The sequence below is a fragment of the Clarias gariepinus genome, chromosome 26, assembly GCF_024256425.1.
Source record: "Clarias gariepinus isolate MV-2021 ecotype Netherlands chromosome 26, CGAR_prim_01v2, whole genome shotgun sequence".
NCBI classification, from domain to species: Eukaryota; Metazoa; Chordata; class Actinopteri; order Siluriformes; family Clariidae; genus Clarias; species Clarias gariepinus.
In genome coordinates this window covers 2,558,860-2,583,793 of record NC_071125.1, presented here as the reverse complement: position 1 = coordinate 2,583,793, position 24,934 = coordinate 2,558,860, and the positions used below count along the sequence as shown (strand labels likewise).

The 24,934-nt window shown below is 40.2% G+C and overlaps 1 protein-coding gene across 1 annotated transcript in view; it reads left to right on the top strand.

The window, feature by feature from the left end:
* The window catches only part of csmd3a (CUB and Sushi multiple domains 3a), a 302,574-nt gene extending 282,521 nt beyond the window's left edge, over positions 1-20,053 (top strand). Inside the window, exons 61-70 of the mRNA XM_053487612.1 lie at positions 1,847-2,020; positions 2,398-2,471; positions 4,772-4,883; positions 5,266-5,445; positions 5,682-5,747; positions 5,966-6,124; positions 6,919-7,031; positions 15,845-15,932; positions 16,370-16,505; positions 18,411-20,053. Of these exons, the coding sequence (XP_053343587.1) occupies positions 1,847-2,020; positions 2,398-2,471; positions 4,772-4,883; positions 5,266-5,445; positions 5,682-5,747; positions 5,966-6,124; positions 6,919-7,031; positions 15,845-15,932; positions 16,370-16,505; positions 18,411-18,570 (1,262 nt within the window). The 3' untranslated portion in view covers positions 18,571-20,053. The remainder of the gene's footprint in view (positions 1-1,846; positions 2,021-2,397; positions 2,472-4,771; positions 4,884-5,265; positions 5,446-5,681; positions 5,748-5,965; positions 6,125-6,918; positions 7,032-15,844; positions 15,933-16,369; positions 16,506-18,410) is intronic.
* Positions 20,054-24,934: the final 4,881 nt, after the last annotated feature.

Genomic DNA, 24,934 nt, shown 5'->3' with positions numbered 1-24,934 from the left:
TGATTTGATCTCACCTTGTCCCATCTTATCTTTTTAGATTTTGTCTTGTCACTTACTTCATTTTATGTTATCTTGGCATATTTCATATTATCTCATCTTATCCTACTTTTAATTTTACCTTGTCTTTTCCTGTTATATCTTGTTTTGTTTTTGTTTTATCTTGTCTCATTTCCTGCCTTTTTTTATCTTCTCTTTTATTGGGTTTTTAAATTCTATCTCATCTTGTCTCATTTGTCCTTGTCAAATTCTTTCATCTTGTTTATTTCTTTTTATTTTATTTCATTATTTTATATCTTGCCCTATCTCATCTTATCTTTCCATATTTGCTTTATTTCCTATTATCTCGTCTTACCCTATTTTATTTTGTCTTAGCTTTTTTCATCTTGTCTTATCTTATTCTCATATTATTCAATCTTATTCTATTTTCTTTAAGTATATATTGTCTGATGTTCGCATTTTTATTTTTATCTCATCTTTTTACATCTTGCCCTATCTCGTCTTATCTCACCTAATCTCATATTACCTTGTCCCATCTTGTGTCTAGTTCATTATGTGTGTTAATTTCATTTTAATTTTATCTATTGCATGATCTCATATTATCTTATTTTCTTTTCTTTCACATTTTGATTGTGTCTTGTCTTGGCTATTTTTATTCTATCTCATCTTGTGTAATTTCGTATCTTTTTATCTTATTCTAGCTCTATCATGTTTTGTCTTTTTATGTTACCTATTTTAGCTTATATCTTGCATTATCTCATCTTGTATTATTTTGACTATATCTCACCTTATTTTCCCAAGTTTTGGAAAATTCTCTGTTGCAATATTTGATTAATAAAAAAAGATGTATTCAAAATCCAGAAGCAAAGCAAGCAGAAGATGGTTTAAAGTAACACAGCGGCTCTTTAATCCCTTCACCATGCAGATGGCTCGGACTGATCTCCGGTTTAGAGACTGTTATTATTTAACGGCTCAGTGCCAATACTTAAGCCTGCAACTCAACACTCAACCTTCAGAGGCTCGCAGCTTCATCTTCCTTTATTCCGCTTTGTGAAATATAGATCAGAAAGCGAGGGAGCTGACACGGGCCTTTGCCCTCTGCGCTCATTTACAGCAGGATCATTACGGCTGATTTATATTTGCTTGAGCTGACCTACGCGTTGACGGTTAAATATCACATCCCTGACCCTTTAACTGCGATTCTAATGCCGAGTGCTTTTGCCCTTTGATCATTTTACATATGAAAAATATATTTCACTCTTGCGGTGAGCTGGCCATCGTGTTTCCTTCGCGATTTCTCCCCTGACATTCTCGGTACCAATTGGGCGTGTAAAAGCAGCGACCATGCGTGTACCTAACCCATCAGTGAACCCAGACTTGTAATTTAATTCTTTATCGATGCTTTGAAAAGGAAATCGAAAATGATAAGGTCACGGAATCGCAGGAGTAATGACCGGGCGAGGACACCGAGCCAAGGATCGCTGATTTTTTTTTTTTGTTATCCTCTTTTTTATATCCTTGAGAATGGTGCAGTGTGAAACCTTTCTGAAGTTTAATAATTAACTCTACTTCATTTACTCACTTCTTTTATGTCTCGCAGCCTTGAAAAAGCTTTTTATCTGCACATCGTGTTAAAAGTTCCCTCCGTAACACCCAAGTGAACGTGCAAATTCTGTATTTTTTTTGTCTATACAGTTTTAAGACTGTGCTGTTACAGGAAAAAAAATCAGCAAGACCATGGCGTATGATTTTCCTGGAGCAGCGTGTCGTTAAAGGCTTTTGTTCCTACTGAACCACTGACATTTTCCAACCATCCAGAATTCAGCACGACGTCTCTGTTCTTTTACAGCCAGGTTCTGCGGCGATCCAGGAATCCCTGCGCAAGCCAGGAGAGAAGGCCAGAGTTTCATCTTCAAGTCCGAGGTGTTGTACAGCTGCAGCGCCCCCTACGTGCTGGTGGGCTCGTCTACACGTGTGTGCCAGGCCGACGGCACATGGAGCGGCTCCCAGCCTCGATGTATAGGTGATAGATCGCATTATAACACATTACACACACTGTGTGCGGAGTAGTTATAAATCCTCTGTCTTTAAAGGTCAACGAGGCAATGCGTTCTGTTTTTAGAGTCGTTCTCACTGTGTTGAATAACAAGCATGGCGTTATTTAATAACCTTTTGCTTCTGCCCACGTTCCACTGATATTAATATTATTCATAGCTCTGACCAGAACAGAGAGAACATACGATCATATTTATTTACACTCACTGTTTCTATAGAATTATAATAAAACTCACTGTACATGAAAGAACAAACATAATGACAGAACCGTTAAGGGTTCCCTCAGAGGGAGCTGATGATGAACATGTTTAATGATGATGATGATGATGATGATGATGTCCATAGAACCAACCAAGACGACGTGTGAGAACCCTGGAACTCCGGAATACGGTTCTCTGAATGCAAGCCTGGGCTTCAAGGTACTGTAAGAGAGCTGACCTGGCACACACTCCAATAAAACACACACCCGTCTAATACACACTCCAATAACACACACTCCAATAACACACACTGCTCTAACACACACCCGTCTAATACACACTCCAATAACACACACTCCAATAACACACACTGCTCTAACACACACCCGTCTAATACACACTCCAATAACACACACTGCTCTAACACACACCCGTCTAATACACACTCCAATAACACACACTGCTCTAACACACACCCGTCTAATACACACTCCAATAACACACACTCATCTACCACACACTCCAATAACACACACTGCTCTAACACACACTCCAATAAAACACACACTGCTCTAACACACACCCGTCTAATACACACTCCAATAACACACACTCATCTACCACACACTCCAATAACACACACTGCTCTAACACACACTCCAATAAAACACACACTGCTCTAACACACACCCGTCTAATACACACTCCAATAACACACACTCCACTAACACACACTCCAATAAACACACACTACTCTAACACACACTCCACTAACACACACTCCAATAAACACACACTACTCTAACACACACTCGTCTAATACACACTCCAATAACACACACTCATCTACTACACACTCCAATAAAACACACACTGCTCTAACACACACCCGTCTAATACACACTCCACTAACACACACTCCAATAAAACACACACTACTCTAACACACACTCCAATAAAACACACACCCGTCTAATACACACTCCAATAACACAGACTCATCTACCAACCACTCCAATAAAACACACACTCCAATAACACACACTCCAATAACACACACTCCAATAAAACACACACTGCTCCAACACACACTCGTCCAATAACACACACTCATCTACCAGATACTCCACTAAGACACACAATCCCCTAACACGCACACACACTACCCTAACACTCAGACTACCATAACACACACACTCCTTTAACACACACTCCCCCAACAAACACACTCTGCTAACACACACTCCTCTAACACATACTTATCTCACACACACACTACCCTAACACACACACTCCCTTTAACACATACTCCCATAACACACTCAGCTAACACACACACTCCTTTAACACACATCTCATACACACTACCCCAACACAAACTACTCCAAACCACACACTCCTCTAACCCGCACAAATCTGTAACACACATTTATCTGTGACACACCCTCCCCTAACACACACTTGTCCAACACACATTCCTTTAACGCACACTCCTCTGCTACACACTCCTCCATCTCACACACTCATCTATCACACACTCTCCTCACGGTGAGTCACATGACGCTCCCTGAAGCCGGCCGAATGTGGGACTGCATTTCAAATAGGAGAATTAGCTTCTTGCTGTTTTCTTTTTTTTTATCCTGAAATATCCCGCAGCTAATCCTTAAACTAATTAGCTTAATTACTATCCTTATACACAGGCTAATAATTCACCTACATCCTGCTCATCATCTGCTTCTCCAAGTTAAATGATTTCGCAAAATGATTAATGCCACTTGAGGGAACAGAAGTGTTTACAGTGGTGGTGAGTCCATGTAGGAGAGAGCGAGAGAGAGAGAGTTTATATATATATGTATGTGTGTGTGTGTGTGTGTGTGTCACTCTGAATCGGGTTCCTTTTCCCCACTGCCCTTTCTCCCGAAGCACAATTGACTCATTGTCAGGATCGTTCAGTAAAACAGCACCTGACTCTGCTCTATCCGGTGGACAAGTCGCACGCAATTAATAAAGACATATATAAAATATCACATATCTAGTAATAACAGATGAACCCGCCCACTGAGGTTGATTGACAGATCTTACATCAAGTAAAACAAGGAAAGAAAATCAAAAATTCTAGACTTAGAAAGACGTTTAAGAGGTGTACACCAACACTCCTGTGGAAGTAGCACGTTCAAGTCAAAACGGGACTTTTGCTGCTACACCATTACATCATCAAAGTAGAAAGTTTTTTCAGAATGATCTGCTTTATCTCTGAAACGCCGGCCTCCCAGGAACTCCTTTAAAATGTGGAAAAGGCTTGAAGCCGAGATCAGGACAAAGTCTCATCACTGTGAATGTGACGGGAACAAAATGGACGTGCGCAATTTCAGAAAGGTGCCTGGACCTGGACTTACCGTATATGTCCTACCGCATGCAGAAATAATTGGAATGCAATAGAGTTGTGGATGCGTTTGCATATAAAAAGTGTTTGATTCTACCTGCTGTGCCAGGTTTTAAAGATGTGTCCGATATCGCAGGTGGGCGGCACCGTGCGCTTTCACTGTCAGAGCGGCCACCTGTTACTGGGCTCCACCACACGGACGTGCCAGAGCGACCTCACCTGGAGCGGCGCCCAGCCCGAATGCATCCGTAAGTCTTTCTCCTTTTTTTCTCTTCAACGCTTTCTGTCGGCATTCACACCTTCTTTCACACACGTGAGACAAAATGAGCTTTTCGTCTACAGTCTGGTTAGCACATATAGGGATAATTATTAGAAAAAGTCCTGTGGGTTCCACCCACCTGGTGCACATTAGGCTCAGAGCGCACTTGATACTTTACTTGCATCTCCATCGTGTGGTTTTGTTCAAGTTATACCATGCAGTTGTTCCAGATGTTTTAGCAAAGCAAAATGACTTCCAGTGTGTTAAACATTGAAGATCGCACCGGAAAGACGTGTTGTGCTGTAATAGGAAAATAATCAATGGTTTTCTTGAAAGGTTTTTTGCTATAATTGCGGTGTGTGTTTGTGCAGCACATTCGTGCAAGCAGCCTCGCAGCCCGCCGCACGCCAGCGTGCTGGGGATGGACGTGCCCTCACTCGGGTACATGCTCGTGTACTCGTGCCAGGCGGGTTTCGTGCTCACCGGAGGCTCCGAGCATCGCGTCTGCAGACCTGATGGATCCTGGAGCGGGAAAGTGCCTGTGTGCCGAAGTAAGCCTTATACACACAGACACACACATACATACACATATATATAAACTTGTAAATTTACCGCTGTGCTTTTGAGAGCTCTTTAATACCCGATTGAACTCTTCGTGAAGACTTTTGAAGTGTCTGTGCTAATTGAGTTCTATCCGTTTCACCCACGTCATTTCTGACTGAGTGGTTTTAGCGTCTACCTGCGATATCGGTCATCATCATCGTCGCATCTCTGTCTTGTTTTTCAGTGGGATCAAAACCGGCAGAGAAAGCGGCCGTGCCTGTTCAAGGGACACCGAGTCCGAAAGCAAGAGGTGAGACATCTCAGACTGCGACGTGCACGCAGAGTAACACTCGAAGCTTATACTTAATGTTGAATATTCACTCTGGAGCGCGTCATCGCAAAGAAGCAGTTTTAAAGTTGTTCCATATCGCAGCCAAGGGCTAATTACTGCGAGAATGCAGGATGTAAAAAGGGCCGAGCGTGTTTCGCCCCCTCGGCGACTGACAGCTTAAATGTTCTCGATTGCAGTGCCCGACGACGTCTTCGCCCCAGCGTACGTCTGGAAGGGCTCGCTCGAGTACAAGGCGGTGAAACAGCCCGTGACCCTGACAATCACCGACTTCAACGCAACCTCTGGCAGAGTCAACGCCACTCTAACCAACAGGAACACTGAGCTCTTACTGTCAGGTAAGAAACTAATAACACACTGCTAGCTACGGCTACGGCGCAACAATAAGCCGTCTGCGTCAGATGTCGGAGAAACTTCCCGAGTGTAATGTTTCTTTTGGAGTTTAAGTGATGCATGGCTCCGGCTCTAATTATACAGTGAGAGCAAATGTTCCACATTCATGAGTTATGCAACTTTCTGTTGTTTTTTTGTTGTTTTTTATGTAAAACTGATAAAGTCACACAAACAAGTGAAAAAGAGAAAAGTAAAGGAACGACTCGGAGCCCGTTTCCTCCAACAGAACATCGATCGATCGATAAACAAATAAACAAATGGATAAGTTAAAGTAAAGTTGCAGTAATACTTAAATTAATTATGATGTTTATAGTTGTTTTGTTGTTGTTGTTGTTGTTGTGTGCAAATTAAATAAAAGTACACAATAGAAAAACATTAATAATACCTACTGCTGGGTTTATGCATTATGATCTCCATTATCCATACAATAAATACAAAAAATAAATAAATAAATAATATATTTACAAAGTCTTGAATTTATTCCAATCTATCTAAGATTATAATAAACCAAATATAAGATAATATATAGTCATATGTGTTTTATTACAATTACAAATTTAAATCGATCATTCCATAGCAGTAAACAGTAGGCGTAGTGCATTATATAATTAATAGGTCTTTTAAATAATAAAGGAACAAAAATCACAGCCAGTGGAATGTGTGTGAGGTCTGAGAACTATCTATGTATGAGTGATGTGTGTGAGTGTGTTATACGGTTTCTTTCTGTGTCCCAATGCAGGTGTGTATAAGAGCGGTGAAGCTCGTCTCACCCTGAGGCTGTACCACATGAGGGCTCTGGTGCACGGGACACACGCCAAGATCACAGAAGAGACCTGGACCATGGACGGATTTGTAAGCATCGCTTATTACTTTGGATCTGTTTATATATAGACAGACAGACAGACAGATAGATAGATAGATAGATATTACCAAAGGGTTGAGAGAAGAACTTGGGGGAGGAGTGTATGGTGGGGTTTTGGAGAAGATAACAGGGAGGGGTTTGAGGAGGAGATTAGGGAGGGGTTTGGGGGAAGATAAAGGGAAGGACTTTGATTAAGAGATTAGGAAGAGACTTTGGGGAAGAAATTAGCGAGAGGTTTGGGGAAGGAGATTGAGGAGGGCTTTGTTGGATTAGGGGAAGCGGTTAGGTATGGGTTGAAGAGAGGCTTAAGGAAGAGATTAAGGAGGGATTATAATCTCTTCCCCAAGCCTCTCCGTAGGGGAGGAAAGGGAATTAGTGGGGTTGGGGTACGAGATTTGGGCTGGTTTGGAGTAGGGGGTTTGTGGAAGAGATTAAGAATGGATTTAGGAGAGAGAAGGGGATTAGGGCGGGGTTAGGGAAAGAGATTTGGGCTGGTTTGGAGTAAGGGTTTGGGGAAGAGATTAAGGAGAGATTTAGGCGAGGGAAGGGGATTAGGGTGGGGTTAGGGGAACAGATTTGGGCTGGTTTGGAGTAAGGGTTTGGGGAAGAGATTAAGGAGAGATTTAGGCGAGGGAAGGGGATTAGGGCGGGGTTAGGGGAACAGATTTGGGCTGGTTTGGAGTAGAGGTTTGGGAAAGAGATTAAGAATGGATTTAGGCGAGGGAAGGGGATTAGGGTTGGATTAGGGGAAGAGATTTGGGCTGGTTTGGAGTAGGGGTTTGGGAAAGAGATTAATAATGGATTTAGGGGAGGGAAGGGGATTAGGGTGGGGTTAGGGGAAGAGATTTGGGCTGGTTTGGAGTAAGGGTTTGGGGAAGAGATTAAGGAGAGATTTAGGCGAGGGAAGGGGATTAGGGCGGGGTTAGGGGAACAGATTTGGGCTGGTTTGGAGTAGGGGTTTGGGAAAGAGATTAAGAATGGATTTAGGCGCGGGAAGGGGATTAGGGTTGGATTAGGGGAAGAGATTTGGGCTGGTTTGGAGTAGGGGTTTGGGAAAGAGATTAATAATGGATTTAGGGGAGGGAAGGGGATTAGGGTGGGGTTAGGGGAAGAGATTTGGGCTGGTTTGGAGTAAGGGTTTGGGTAAGAGATTAAGGAGAGATTTAGGCGAGGGAAGGGGATTAGGGTGGGGTTAGGGGAACAGATTTGGGCTGGTTTGGAGTAAGGGTTTGGGGAAGAGATTAAGGAGAGATTTAGGCGAGGGAAGGGGATTAGGGTGGGGTTAGGGGAACAGATTTGGGCTGGTTTGGAGTAGGGGTTTGGGAAAGAGATTAAGAATGGATTTAGGTGCGGGAAGGGGATTAGGGTTGGATTAGGGGAAGATATTTGGGCTGGTTTGGAGTAGGGGTTTGGGAAAGAGATTAATAATGGATTTAGGGGAGGGAAGGGGATTAGGGTGGGGTTAGGGGAAGAGATTTGGGCTGGTTTGGAGTAGGGGTTTGGGGAAGAGATTAAGGATGGATTTAGGCGAGGGAAGGGGATTAGGGCGGGGTTAGGGAAAGAGATTTGGGCTGGTTTGGAGTAAGGGTTTGGGGAAGAGATTAAGGAGAGATTTAGGCGAGGGAAGGGGATTAGGGTGCGATTAGGGGAAGAGATTTGGTCTGGTTTGGAGTAGGGGTTTGGGGAAGAGATTAAGAATGGATTTAGGGGAGGGAAGGGGATTAGGGCGGGGTTAGGGGAAGAGATTTGGGCTGGTTTGGAGTAAGGGTTTGGGAAAGAGATTAAGGAGAGATTTAGGCGAGGGAAGGGGATTAGGGTGGGGTTAGGGGAAGAGATTTGGGCTGGTTTGGAGTAAGGGTTTGGGGAAGAGATTAAGGAGAGATTTAGGCGAGGGAAGGGGATTAGGGCGCGGTTAGGGGAACAGATTTGGGCTGGTTTGGAGTAGAGGTTTGGGAAAGAGATTAAGAATGGATTTAGGCGAGGGAAGGGGATTAGGGTTGGATTAGGGGAAGAGATTTGGGCTGGTTTGGAGTAGGGGTTTGGGAAAGAGATTAATAATGGATTTAGGGGAGGGAAGGGGATTAGGGTGGGGTTAGGGGAAGAGATTTGGGCTGGTTTGGAGTAAGGGTTTGGGGAAGAGATTAAGGAGAGATTTAGGCGAGGGAAGGGGATTAGGGCGGGGTTAGGGAAAGAGATTTGGGCTGGTTTGGAGTAAGGGTTTGGGGAAGAGATTAAGGAGAGATTTAGGCGAGGGAAGGGGATTAGGGTGCGATTAGGGGAAGAGATTTGGTCTGGTTTGGAGTAGGGGTTTGGGGAAGAGATTAAGAATGGATTTAGGGGAGGGAAGGGGATTAGGGCGGGGTTAGGGGAAGAGATTTGGGCTGGTTTGGAGTAAGGGTTTGGGAAAGAGATTAAGGATGGATTTAGGGGAGGGAAGGGGATTAGGGCGGGGTTAGGGGAAGAGATTTGGGCTGGTTTGGAGTAGGGGTTTGGGAAAGAGATTAAGGAGGGATTTAGGAGAGGGAAGGGGATTAAGGTGGGTTGAGAAAGATTTGGGCTGGTTTGGAGTAGGGGTTTGGGGAAGCGATTAAGGAGGGATTTAGGGGAAGAGATTATGGATGGGTTGCGGAGGGGGTTGGGAAAGAGAATAGGGAGTGTTTTGGGAAGGGGCTTAAGGGGCAGATTAGGGAAGATATTGGGGGAGGGTCATGGGGGTGAGAGTAGGGAGGGATTTGGGGAGGGTCTAGGGGCATTATGTCATTTTCATTTAATCTTGCTGTAATTAATTAATCTTAGCTTGTCCACGGGTTTATTGCACATATTTATTTGACAATTAATTAGAAATTAGTACTTTTTGATGTCATTACTTTTTTTTTTTTATTCACGCCATATAATTTTTATATAATATAAAATTTACTATAATATTTTTCTTCATTCACGAACACTGTAAAAACACTGTAAAAATATTCTTGAATCTAACCAAGACTATCTATAATTTCTTAAAATAAGATTAGAAAAAAAAACAAAGACAAGATTATATGCAGATAATTTTTATGAATTTATTTCTTGAAAGAAGTAAATGAGCTGCTAATAGAATAAGACATTAACTGCTTGCTATTCCATTAAGATTTGACTAGAAATAATCTTAATAATCTCATATTAGGTTTTGTTGTAATCTTAATTTAAGAAATGTATAAAAAGGCATTGAGGACATTTCCCTTGCTAAATTGTCATTTTCTGCAGTCGACTTAGTTTCTTAATCCTATTTTTGTCCTTGTATTTTTATTTCCATTACTTTCATTGTTCCGTTCATCTAAATCATCATAATCGTCGTTGTTTTGCGTTATTTTATAATGATTTCAACTTGATGAAAAGATAATGTAGCTAGAAATAACAAGAGGCAGGTTATCACATCTGTGTTGATTATTTCATTATTTCTCACTCGTGGCTTATGAAACCAGCAGAAAAGGTAATAGTGTAGAGCTGAAAGTGTTGTGCTGAAAGAAAAGAAATTACATTTCTGACCATTAAACCAAGAGGAGAAGTGTGCAGGCTCATCTCAGCTGCACAAACCTGCTATTATCCTATAAACTGGACACGGAGATGTCAGGCTGTGTGTGTGTATGTGTGTGTGTGTTTGACTGCTTCCATAAATCCTGATTTTTTTCTCTCTCTGATAACTGCGATAAGGACGATATATATACTGGGTTTTTCTTAAATAAAGCTCGCTGCCATGTTGCCATAAAAGCACGGGACTGAAATTAAACTCCATAAAGCATAAGGAAAGCACTGCTGTTTGTTTCAACGCAGCAATCTATACATTATATCACGTACAGTAAGCAATAAAACATTTTATATTTTTATGCTGTGATGTTGTAACCACCACAAACCTGATTATTTTCCTGTAACATCAGATCAAATAAAAAACCAACACGAGAACGCATCTCATAATTATGACTTCTCTCATAAATAAGTGTTTCAGGGTGGGGTTTTCCTTGACATGTGCTCTTTAAACAGCCCAAAGCTAAGGTAACTTGGGGTCATTTACTCACTCTCTCTCATCGTCTATACCGCCTGGAGCCTATCCCAGGAGACTTAGAACACGCTGGACAGGGTGCCAGTCCATCGCAGGGCACACACACACATATATATACACACACTCAGACACTCATTAACACACTATGGGCTTTTTGGGAACCCAATTAGTAGCCTGACCTGCATGTCGGACTGTGGAAGGAAACTGGAGAACCTGGAAGAAAACCCACCAAGCATGGGAGAACATGCAAACTCTATGCACACAGAGACGGGAATCGAACCCGGCTGGAAATCGAACCCGGACCCTGGAGGTGCAAGGCGACAGTGCTAACCACTACACCATTATAAAGTCCATCTAATTCCTACTGCATCATAAAATGTATCGGAGAATGCAGCTGGGAAGCTCAGTGGTTAAGTCATTGGACTACAGCCTAGTAATTCTCAGGTTCGAACCACACCTTGAGCATGACCCTTAACTGCTCAAATGTATAATGAGATAAACATATAGGTCACTTTGGATAAGGGTGTCTGCCAAATGTTGTAAATGGGAACCGGGTTAAAATGGAAGAAAAGTGCATTTACTTTTTTTCACTTACGTTCTAGCAGCGTCACGTGCTTCTCTATCGTCCTGAAGATCTGTCAAATGATTCGGATCTCCTGTGAACGAGCTGTTACTATAGGAACCGTAATATATCCGAACGGACGCAACAGTATGCTGTACAGTAGAGCGACTTCACTACTGTCAGACCTGCTGTTCTGGGAAATTAATCAGCTTCGATCCGATCAGTCGGAATCGAAAACTCAGCGGCGCTGAGCAAAGCTATTAAACGAAGAGAATTAGCGGTTCCTTATCAGTGATTTGCGAGGCATCCTGAACGGGCTCATCGCCCCGGGCTCTGCTGAGTCACGGCTTAGGAGAGCGCTGGAGGGCGTTTGAGGGAAGGAAAAGGGAAGAGAAAAAAAAAAACGCAAAGCCTGTTTGAAGAAAAAAAAGAGAACAGTATGGGATGGGTGGGGTGTGTGTGTGTGTGTGAGGGGGGGTGGGGTACTATACATCATTTGTTGCTGGAGCTGGATAACAACCAGACGTGAGCTGTAATGTGATACGGAGCACTTTTAACAGGAACAATCCACCGCTAGATGCTGATGAGCGTAAAAGCTCCGACGTAAATCACTTTTCCCTGATTATACACACACACACACACACATATCCGTTTACACAGTCGGTGATGGGATTTGTTTACACCCTGTGACGTACGGTACAGGTGTACTCTCTCTCTCTCTCTCATCAGCTCTGCTGCTGTCTACTGTGTCTACTGTAAATGTGCAACATGCATGGAATACACTGTGTAATACTGTACAGTATATAAGCAGGATTACATCCTACACAAACAGTAGTGTAGTAGAAGCCATGATGCTGTCCAGACCAATGCCAGGCAACTGGATATGAGCAAACCGAGTGCGATAACCCTGAACAGCAGCCGAGTAATAACCAGAGCGTAACGCGCACGAGCAGGAAGAGCGGTTATTGCCGTGTCATAAAGGTGACGTATCGGCAGGGCGACGAGGAGGCCGACCGCCCCGGGGAGGGAGAAGCTGTTAGTGAGACTTGTGGAAGCGACCTCAGCATGGCTCTCGCTTTTTCGCCAGACTGTGTTAGTCATGAAGACGGCTAGAAACATGGAGGGTGGTGGGAGGGACGGGACCCAAGAGCTCATCTGGGCAAGTGTTTGATGGGATGCCGCGGGGAAGCCGAGCGTAATAGACCGTCTCGGCGTGTGCGCTAGTGTGTGTGTGAGTGTGTGAGATGCTGGTGGAGAGGATTGGTGGTTTAAATAACGGCTCTCTTATTTATATTTATATACAACACAATATGGCTGTCAAGTGCCGTACATTGCATTTAAATAAGAACACCTCCTGGGAAACGGGATCTTGTCTTGTCTGATTATACAGTAGACACGCCCCCGCGATTACAGCTTGACGCTATGATTGGACAGTGATGAAAACAATAAAACAGCAAAACCGTGTTGATTGTTTTTCATTCATTCATCTTCTATACCGCTTATCCTGTGTAGAGGGCGGGGAGCGGTCTGGAGCCCATCCTAGGGGACATGACCCATCCTGAACAGTGTGCCCGTCCCTCACAAGGCAAACACACACATACACATCAAGGGGGCAACTTGCAGACTAATCTGCATGTCTTTAGACTGTGGGAGAACATGCAAACCCTACGCACGCAGACCCGAGTCGGGAATCGAACCTCCAGCCGCCTAACAGTCTTGATATTATAACAGCATTTCACAAAGTGGGAAAAGGATTTTTTAGTACAATTCAGTAAGAAAGCAAATGCAGTAGACCAGATGTTTCCAAACTTAACAAGGCTGCCAGATGATTTGAAATGTCAAAATTTTCTGCGGCACAAACCACCTGGACCTTTAATCACAACAATAAAGATAAATAAAGAATATCACATCCCTCCATGGTTTTGTTTTATTAGTTCTGGTTACGTTTTAACCTTGCACGGGCCAGACAGAAAGAAATACAAGCATTTTTTAAAAAGGTTTTTTAAATTATTATTTTATTTCCATTTTATCAACTATCGGAGTGTTTTATGTTGAAAAATGATCAGATCATCTCCTGTTCGTGTCCCTCTGTACCTTCAACGTTTCAAGCTAATTCTAGCTAAAATAAGTTTAAACCAAACATCTATGAAGAGCTTGTTTAAAAAAGTGAAACTACCCAATGATAAAACAGCCGAAGATGGCCAACAAAAAGAAAGTTGCATTCAAAAGAAAATGCCGAGGGTCATAACTAAATTGCAGGTGATACACATACTCTGAACCCACACTGTCTAAAATCAAAGGGGAATATCCTGAGATCACCACAAAAGAACTGAAAACCCTGCTTCCATTTCCAACAACCTGGTGTATCTTTGTGAAGCAGCGACAGCAATTAAAATAAAATAACAGAACAGACTGAACTCAAGGAATGCACTCCGGGTGTCGTTTTCTCCCATCATTACTAGATGGAACCGTCTTGTAGCAGGAAAACAAGCCCAAGGCTCACACCGATTCTGCGTTATTGTATGTTATATTAATTATACACCTTATTATGCTATGTTACAAGCGGAACATAATTTATGTAAAATAGTTTGACATAAAACTGGTCCGAGGTGCAAAATAGGGATGAAGAGGTGTGTTCTAAATGACCTGCAGTACCCCTACAGCCCACTAGGGGAGCCCACACTTTGATTCCGTCTCCAGCAGGATAATTAAGATGCTTTCTAAGTAATTACAATTTTTTAAATTGTGTTTGTTTTTGTAACACATTAAAATCAAATCAAAGGAAAAAATTACGAGTATTTATGCCCTTTTTTTTTTTCATCTCCTTTCAATTTTGGTTAAATGTTGTTTTTCCATTGCAATCACGCTTCATCAGTCAAAAAACAAATCTTGAAAAACTTAAAAATAGCTTCTCATCCTTTCATCTTCACGCGTATTCGAGTTCGCCAAAATCCGTGAAGAATTTCAGTCGTTTTTTTAATACTCCTTGATTCGCACCCATTTACACAAAGCCCGTAGTGGGACGTAGTTAGCATTCACGAGGACTACCGCGCTTGAACGGCACATTAAAACAGCATAAACATGCGCTTAATTATTTATGAGGATGTTCATGATGTTCAAGTTGTAACAAGCTTTTATGAGCGCTGAGCTCCGGTGTTAGCAAGTAAGCATTGCTAGGGGAAAAATGGCTGCTTGAAGGTAATTTTAACGTTATAAACACGCAGTATCAGAGTGGGGGAGATTTTTTTAAGAGAAAAAAAAAACACCGTTATTTGACCTGCTCATTAAGTCAGGCATTTAAACCGTTAACTAGAAATTTAACTCGAATTGGAAAAAAGCAGCTCTAATTTCTACTTTTGTAATTTGCTTGTTTGTTAAATGTCTTTTATTTTTTTTCCCTGAATCAAAGAGTCTATAAAGGTAGCTCAGGGGGGTTAAGACTCAGGGTTACTGATCAGAAGGTTGCTGGTCCAAACCCCCAGCTCCACCAAACTGCCGGCGCCTTTGAGCCAGGCCCTTAACCCTGTCATGACTGATCCTGCGTTTTGACCCCAGTTTCGTACTTGGAATTTGCGAAGACAAGAATTTCACTTTACTGTAACATTAATGTTATAAAGCAAAGGCTTCTTCTGAATGTAAACACAATCATTCCTGGAACATACCGCTGTTTTCACAATGTTTTTTTTTTTCCGGCCAGGTCATGCACTAGTGTTGCCGAGGCCATAACTTAAACCATTATTTTACATTTTTAAAGGTGATTCATACGAGTAAGAATTAAAAAAAAAAAAAAATTCTCCAAATGACCATCTGCGCCTTTAACGTCGACCCGATGACCTGTGATATTCACTCACAGAACCGATAATTAAGCAAATGTGCGTCCGCCTCAACATTTCTCCCAATAATCCTCCATGCCCCGTCTCGCTCGCTTCCAGCATCAAAGCTGAATCTTAAGTGCGCATTATTAATGCCATGCAGCGTTCTCATAAAGTGCAAGACCTCCGACGCTACAATCATTTTCCTTCTGACACTTTTACTCTCTTTTCTTAGTTTTTTTTTTTTTTTCATTTTAAAGAGGGGCTCTTTTCGAGAAGCAGCATGAATGCATTCGTTCCCAGCACTGTCCTTCAACTCGAGTGCTTGTTTTGATAACTAATCTGTTTTTTGTTTTTCTTCGTTCTTTCTTTTTTTTCCCTCCCGAACTCCAGGTTTCAGCCGAGCATGAAGGAGGTCCCTATGTGTTCCAAGGATATATCCAAGGCCGGGATTACGGACAGTTCGGGTTACAGAGACAAGGTGCTTGTTATAAAGTAGATGGCTTGTTGCGGTTTTGCTTTGATTTTGTTTTTTTTTTGTCCTTGTCATGACTTTGCTGTTTAAAAAAAAAATAAAAAATCCTTATTACAATGTCAACACAAATAAACTGCATTAAGAGATTTCAAAAGTGCAAAAATGTCTAGTATAATGTAAGGTAACGTATTCTATAATATAAAACATTGCTGAACATTATCAGCAAGTGTCATTCTTATAATACCATGCAATTGCTTTTTTTCTATAATATGATCACTTTGCATCATAATAAAGTGTACATTATCCTAATAAAACTATATGCATAATGATTCCACGTCCAACATAATGTCTCCGTTATGATGTTGCCGCATGATTGCCGCTCTACGTAATGGATTTTAATTCCCTTGCACCTTAAGTCCCCCTGAACGTTTCCTGTCCTGCAGGTCAGAACATCACTGAGACGACGAGAAGCTCCGAGGTGCCGCCCGGGACCAACAGCAGCTCCGTGGCCGTGGCGATTCTCGTGCCTTTTTTCGCCCTGATATTTGCAGGGTTCGGATTTTATCTCTACAAACAGAGGTACGTACACTTATCGGGTTAAACGGCTCAATTGTAGGAGGCGTGATTTGTGTTTTTTAATCATGAAGATATTCAGAGAGTTATCCGGAGGGCTTTATCCTTACTAACGGTATAATAGACACGAAGGAGCAACGATCAAAAGCAAAGCGTGAGTCACGCAGAAGGGTACGGCGATGTTAGAGCGATGATTTCGCAGATCAGATTTGAGCTTTAAATTGGGTTAGTTTTTGGCAGTTAAAGGGGTTGCAGGCATGACATGAGTGCAGATAAACACTTAGATAATGTAAATACACATAAACCAAGAAAAGCAGGAATTAAAATCAGTGCATAAACGAACAGACAGGAAAGGAGGAGCAAACAGTGGTGATGATACCAAAGGCTATGTTAAGTAAGATCCTAAATCATATATAGCAAAAAAAAGGTGAACAGGATGTATTACATTAATAGTACATAATAATATTTTATTAATAATAAGCATCCAGTTATTTAATGAGCTTTCAGCAGTGGTGGCTCAATGGGTTAAGGCACTAAGTTACCAATCAGAACATCGGCGGTTCAAGCCACAGCTTCACCAAGTTGCCCTTGTTGGGCCCCTGAGCAAGGCCCTTAACCCAATCTGCCCTAGGGCCACGCATCATGGCTGACCCTGTGCTCTGACCTCCAGGTATACTGGGATATGCAAAGAAAGAATTTTAATTTGTAATAATGTACAGTATATGGGACAAATAACGGTGTATTAACTTACATTTGTACAAGCTTACATTTGTTGTTGGACTTTTGGGTGCGTCTGTCTAAGGGTCGCCACAGCAGACTTTAGCTTACTTTTATTTAATATAAAAAAAGGTGATATTACAAATCTTATTATTTTTTATTATTATTATTATTATTATTATTATTAAAATAATCCGCCTAATAATAATAATATCTTTGGAAATCACTATTATTACCATGGTAGATACACTGCATATTATACTCGACTATAATGAATATCTAATTCTATGTTTGTTCTATTCTAATTAACATTTACCGATAAGATCATATCAGTATATAGTGGTATCAGTTCAATATACTGCAAAAGTGTAAAAGTCTTGACCCCCCTCCCCCATTTCTTAATTTTAAATAAAATCAGATGACGACGATGAAATGAAGTGAAATAAAATAACCTTTAACAAATGTTTTACTGTGACAGGCTGCAAAGTGCCTAAAGATACAATTAAAAAATTTGTTGTTTATGTCTCATCCTCAGCAGCGACCTTATTTCCCCTCTCGTCTGTTCCAAGCACTCAGCATTCAGCATCAGCAGTACACTAATCACAGGCCTGATCGTCTGTCATCATCTGCACCTGTTTCTCACTGGTTCAAGCCTTAAGTTAGATGTTTTTTACGCTTGAATCATTCATAGGTCTCTACGTGGCATAAAAAAAATACAGTATATTTGTATATATATATTCCTTTGAAACTGTTCAGGTACAGAGACTGTAGTGAAATTGAGAGACAGAAAAAGTCCTTCAGCAAGCCTGGAGAACTGTTCCTCAAGAGTGCATTAAAAATACAAGAAAGTCTGGCTCTTTGGAAGCAAAAGATGAAGAAACGGGGGGGGGGGGGGGGGGCTTTTGCACAGTACTGTACAGTATATTCAATATTTTATTTCAGTAATATGAAATTGCTGAGGTGCTCATGTTACCAGGGTAATGCAGGGTGTAGTTCGGAAACACTTTGTGTTTTGCGGCATGTTTCGAGCCTGAATGCCGTTGTTAAACCTGTGTCGTTCTGGCTTACGGTTGTTTTGTGTGTCCTGTAAAAGTTATTTCACAGACCACATGCGTGCCATTATAATGTCTGGAGGCTTGATGGAAAATTCGCTGTTCTCCATGTTTAATCCTGGTTCGTGCTCTGCGCTTTCAGGAGGACGGACAAAGCCGAGTTCTCGGGCTGCTCCGCGCATGAGAACAGCAACGGCCAGGCCACGTTCGAGAACCCCATGTACAACACCAACACCAAAAGCATCGAGGGCAAAGTGGTGCGATTCGACCCCAGCCTCAACACTGTCTGCACCATGGTTTGACGTGAACTCCTTCTCCTCTTTCTCCTCCTGCTCCAGATTAGCGTTCTGTTCTGTTGTATTTTCCGACTTTACGAAGGTTGCACAGGTTCATGGAGAAAGACTCAAGCACAGTCTGAGGAGCCAATACAGTTTCCCATACAGTATAAACCACATGCTTTAAGCTCGGCGTGGATCTGCAAGGGTGGGACGGCCTGCTTCACATTTCGTGTGGAGTGTTTTTTCGGTTGTGTAACTCACTCTAAGAGTGTCCTTGATTTTTTTTGTTTTGTTTTGTTTATTGTGTTTGAGAGAAAAAAAGAAAATAAAAATCCTGAGGAGGCTTCATGGAAATCCTGGAACGTTCCAGGTTCTTTTTCGTAAGCCTTTCTCAGATTGCTGCACAGTGCGAGTTTGCATCATCACGTGTATATTGGTTTCTCAACACGGCTTCGCCTCGTGGCTTTCGCGCCCTCACCGCCCTCCTGCAGATCACAACTGAACAGGTTACGAGGACATGGTTAGAATATGATGGAGTGGCCTTTTTGTTTTCCATTTTTGCTTCCTAGAACATTGTAGTACATTTTCTTGCTTTGTCTTAATAATGTTTTCCATTAAGGTTCCCTTAACTGATGGGATGCAACACATTTAACACTTTTATTTACATAAAGATCTTTTATTTTAATCCTAATAACCAAGATTTGCACCATTATTGAGTAAAATTTAACTACAGTAGCATTAGCATTAGCATTACTGAACATGTTTCTGGTTGTTATTTAGCAAAATTTAGAACTGAGACTGAAGTAACTTCTGCTATTTACATCTAGGAACTAGAGTTTGGTCATTTATTTACATTTAACTTTTTTTGTTTGTTTGTTTAAGTTGTAACTACCAAGATAACCGATCAGAACCGAGAATTTCGGAGCACTGTGATATAAAGTCAGTTAAAGGAACCTCAATGTAACGCTGCATTATCCTTGTGATTGTGTTCATTTTACTAATCCTTGTCTAAAGACTGTACTTTGCGTTAAATTAAATGATTTCTAAAACTTCATCGCTTTTTTAACGGAAAAACGGTCGAGTGTCCCATTAACAGCGCCTTGTAAAATACTCCAGCTATGAAAAGGATTTATTTTCTGCAAAGAAATAAGATATTTATTTATCAAAGTCATGTATCGACTATATCTTCAGAAAAGATGTAACGGCTGCCAAATGTCGCCAGTGTCGCGTCGCTGCTACGTTCAGCTTCTCAGTGCCAGGACCCACATCGTGCTTTTGCTACTGTCATTTAAATTTTTTTATTTTATTTTTATTTTTCACTTTCTCAGTCGCTTTAAAACGTGGACGTTGGAGAAGATTCCGTTTCGTTCGACTATTGGCTCCTTCGGGTGGATCCACCTGCTTTGTATATAATATTCATATCAAATGTACAGATATTTAAAGTTTTTTGAAAAAGAGATCTATTTTTGTGAGAAATACCACTTTGTAAGAAAAGAAATAATGATAATACAAGATTACATAATGTAAATGTTCATTTGTAAATGCCATTTACAAATAAAGAGTACCTGATTTTGTTAAACGGTCCTCTTCTTGACTGAACGACACAACAGTACATAGATAGATAGATAGATAGATAGATAGATAGATAGATAGATAGATAGATAGATAGATAGAGTGCTTCATTAATTCCAAAGGGGACCTGTAACACAGATTATACAACAACATACAAGCAACAAGTTTAAAATGAAAAATCACAATGAAAAAAAGAGAAAAGTTATAAAAAAAATTAAAAACTGTACATTAAGGTGCATTAACAATGTAAAATGTTACAAAATAATAGGAATATAAGTTTCTACATAGAGAACACATACTTAGCTCCATTTATGATGTGACATATGTTGTATAGAATTGTATAATTTGATACGATACTGTATGTCTATGTATCAAACTATACATTCAAGAGGCTACATAATAAAGCGCTCTATTCATTATAAATACTAGTGATAGGAATCACCAGGGGTCACCCGATACGATGATATCACGATATCCAGGTGCCTGTTTGATCTGTATTGTGATGCTGTAATGTGTGTATTCAGATTTTGTTGCAATTCTAAACAAACTCAATGATTCATTGAAATAATAATAAAAATATAGATTTGCTTCTCCTGCACAGGATGCTGTGCTGAATGAATGCTGTGTGTGAATAGTTTAGAGTGCCCCTGCAGGATTATAAAGGAACTGCACCATATTAACACCCCAAATGCAAACATATAATCATTAAATAAACGAAAACCTCAGTGTGGCGATGTTTGAATTACCACACAGAATAATAATGATACATAACTAAAATGATTTTTATTTCTCCATATCGCTAATAAATACCTCTTGTATATCATATTGTGAGGTTAAATATTCAAATAAACTATGAAAGGTCATATGATAAAAGATAAAGATACGACTGATGATACGTTATGTCGGGAAACTGTGAATCGCTACAGGCCAACAAAGTACCCATAGTAAGCCAGAATGTTATCACACTTTTTGAACATGGGAACTTTATGGTAAAAGCCCAGTGCTTTGGACACAAACCAATTGGGAGTCATAACAATGAACACTTGTTGCATTTTGTTTTGTTGAAGTCTGGTTGGATCATGCAAACATCATTAAAGATCAGTTCATTTTATAAGGCAGAACGTGATAATTAACTGAAAATTGGAACCTACTACATAATCAGAGGAAAGCTTATTATTGCTGTAAGAAGACATCAATTAAATCATTTTACTGATAAATTTGATGAAATTGGGAGGAATTTAGTTCTTCGAAAGAGCCAGTCGTTTCTTCTGAGGCCGTTTCTTTAAGATTCCATCCATTATTGATGAAGAGCACACACACACACACACACACACACACACACTGATAGCTGCACGATGAAAGATGATTCAATTGACCATAGGATGACTGATGAGTCCAGCCAGTTCTCTCTCTTGAATCTCTTGAATGAATGAATGAATGAAACAACATGATGCTCCTCCAGGAGAAGACAAAAAGCGTTCATGGAGGAATGAATGAGCTCGAGATTAAACCTGAAGTGGTCATGAGGTATTTGCATCCCTCGGATGGATCGTGCAAGGGTTTTTGCAAGAGCCCTTCTTCTGGATGATGAGTGGAGAGAAGATCTACATTTGAATTCTGATTCTGGTTTTAATTTGTTGCTCGGTGTTGACGTCTCATTTTTTTCTTTGTGACAAGTAGATTTTAGAAGTGCGCTCACGATGGTGTTTAATGGCTGGGGTGAAAGGATGTTAGACATAATGCATAATCTGTGCTTTTGGAGCATTTTCTTACAGTGTTCGTTGTTGTTGTTTTTTTTTTTGTTTGTTTGTTTGTTTTTTGCAATATTCAACATCATATTAATGAGAAATCCAAAAAAACAGACCTTGGCGCAGTGCAACGCAGCTACGACAAAGATACTACGCATCATTTCCTTTAAATAAAAGGGTTAATAGACTCAACTGTTTTCAAACCATTTTGATAAAAAGTTTTTTTCCTATTATGCGAACCAATAAAAACAGGAGAAAGTCATCTGTAAGCAAAGCGTTTGTGACTCAGCTGTGCAATTAACTTCCAACAAAGTAATGATTTCGCACAGAACGGCTGTAGCCGCTTAATCAGATGATGCACGGGTTCATTTCGATAAGCACTCTAATTCGATTCTTTCGCAATATCTCTGGAACTGAACAAACAACAAAGAAGCCGACTTGAAATCGAGGGTGTGTGTGTGTTTAGAGGTTTATGTATTGTGTGTACTTCCAGGGTGCCATTTCTACCTTGTTTAAGTCATTCGAAGCTAATCCTCTTTCTGGGACTGATCCCTGTGTCGGGGGAAGGTAATATCGAACCCTTGGTTTATCCTGCAAGTGCTGAGGGAATATCTTCCTCCAGCGCAGCTGCACTTCTCCACTGGTTCCACGTTATCTTTTCTACACCTCATTTCATCCTGCGCTCACGCGCCTTTGCGTAGGCGCTGCAATCACTCCGGTAATGACGTAAACAAACCAGACGCTATGATGGAGCGGTCTACGGTTCAAATCCAGACCCGGAGTTTATAGTGTGTTTATGAAATTACATGTTTCTCTGTCAGTTTCTCTGGATTCTCTACCCTCCTCCTACCTCCAGAAAACATAAAGATAGACAGATTGGCTAGTCGGAGTTGTCCGAAATCACTAAACAACTAACCTAAAAAAATATGTAACATTATTTAGTCTTAATATCTTGTTATTTTGACTTAGTATCTATTTATTTATAGTGTGAATATTTTACCTCAGTATCTATTTTTTTCGACTTAACATTTTAATCCCATTATCTCATTATTGGAACGTAATATCTCATTATTCAACCTGGACTCAATTTTAATTTTTTAGTTGATATCTCATTATTTTAATCTCATTATTTTAAGATATTGCCTCTTTTAAATGACCATACCTGGTTTCCTGGAGTTAATATCTCATTATTTCAAGCTAATTTAAGATTCAGTTTTAAGATGGTACGTTCTTAGGCTAAATTAAAATCTTGTTATTTTAAAACTATTTCTTTACTTCATTATTTAAATATAATAAGTCACTTTTTAAACCTCATCTCATTTTTGTTACGTAGGACTCCACCTGATCCAGAAGCCCAGATTGAGAGTTTATTAAAAGATCTTAAATTAGCTACAGTAGGTTTTACTGTTTGATCCAATTTTGAGCAATTTTTCATGTTTGTTTTCCTGATTCTTTTTGAAAACATTTTTAAAATCTAATTTATCTGTAATGCTGTTTTGTTCGGTTATTTACCTTTTTCAATTTGACTTAACATCTCACTTTTTCTCAATAATTCTTTTAATTGTGTAAAGCTGCTTCGCGTCAACGTCTATTGTTAAAAGCGCTATACAATCAAAATTTAATTGAATTGAACTTTCAGAGGATAGCATGCCATTATTTTACTTACCTTTTTGGCTTATTTCTAGATGAATGTTCAGATAATTTTAGCATCTCATTATTTTGAATAAGTATTAAATTATTTTAATATTCTTTGAATGTTTTAGCTCATTATCTAATTTTTTGGACTGAACATCTCGATCTTATTATCTCATTATTGGAACCTAATATCTTATCATTAAACCTGGACTATCTTCTTCTTTTGTTTAAAATCTCATTATTTGTTTCTTTCAAATCACCATATCTGGTTTCCCGGAATTAATATCTCATTATTTTGAGCGAATTCAAGATTCAGTTTCAAGATGTTATCTCCTTGGGTTAAATTAATATTTTGTTATTTTAAAAACATTTCTTGTCATTTTGACTCAATATCGAATTATTAAAAGAGTTTTTTAAAACCTTATTATTTCATTTTTGTCACGTCGGACTCCATCCTGATCCAGAAGCCCCCGCTCTCCATCCAGATCTCAATCCAGCCCAGATTTTACAACCCTCACCCGAGCTCGACCACACACCTGTGTCCTGTTTTCATTGAGTTAACTTAGTTTGTTTAAAGATTTTAAATGTTTAGCTGGGTTTTACTGTTTGTTCCAAATTTTAAGAAATTTTTAATGTTTGTTTTCCGGATTCTTTTTAAAACTATATTAAAAAATCTAATTTATCTGTAATGCAGTTATTCAACTTTTTCAGTTTGGCTTAACATCTCACTTTCAAAGAATGACATGCCATTATTTTACTGACCGTTTTGGCTTATTTCGAGATAAATGTACAGATATTTTGACGGTGCATTTCATTACTTTGACTAAGTATCTCATTTTAAAAAAACAGCTTGTCATTTGTTATATAAATATCTCTCGCTTTGAGTTAATGTGTTGTTTTAAGATATTGTAAACATCCCAATATTTTGAGTAAGCATCTCTTAAATTTGTCTTAAGCGGACCTTTAGGAAAAAATCTGGATCCGCCTTAACTCGTGCCAGGTCGAAGCCCTTGCTAAGGCTAATCATTAAAGAAACCTGACATTGCTACTGTAGCCTGGTGGCTCATCAGCTTGAATTAAAGGTTAGGGCCTAAGCTTTGGATCATGGACAACTTTCTTTTTAAGATTTACTGCGGAGCGCGGACATTTAATCGTTTGACATTTAGCAGACATTTCAATCCCGTCGGGAAAACGTTCGATGATGATAGACAGCACCCACTACTTAATCTTGTGCTTGACATTTTTTGGGGGGCCTGCAGCCTGATCCACTTAAATAAGAAGCTGGCAGCAGCAGAAAGGGGGGAGAAAACTGCAAATGTGGTTGCAACAGTGACACTGAACAGTGTGGGTTCTTAAATAAGTCTCCTTACTGTCCCAGTTTGCGGGATTTCTCGCCGTCAGGTGCCATCGCTCAGAGGTTTATGTAGAGCACA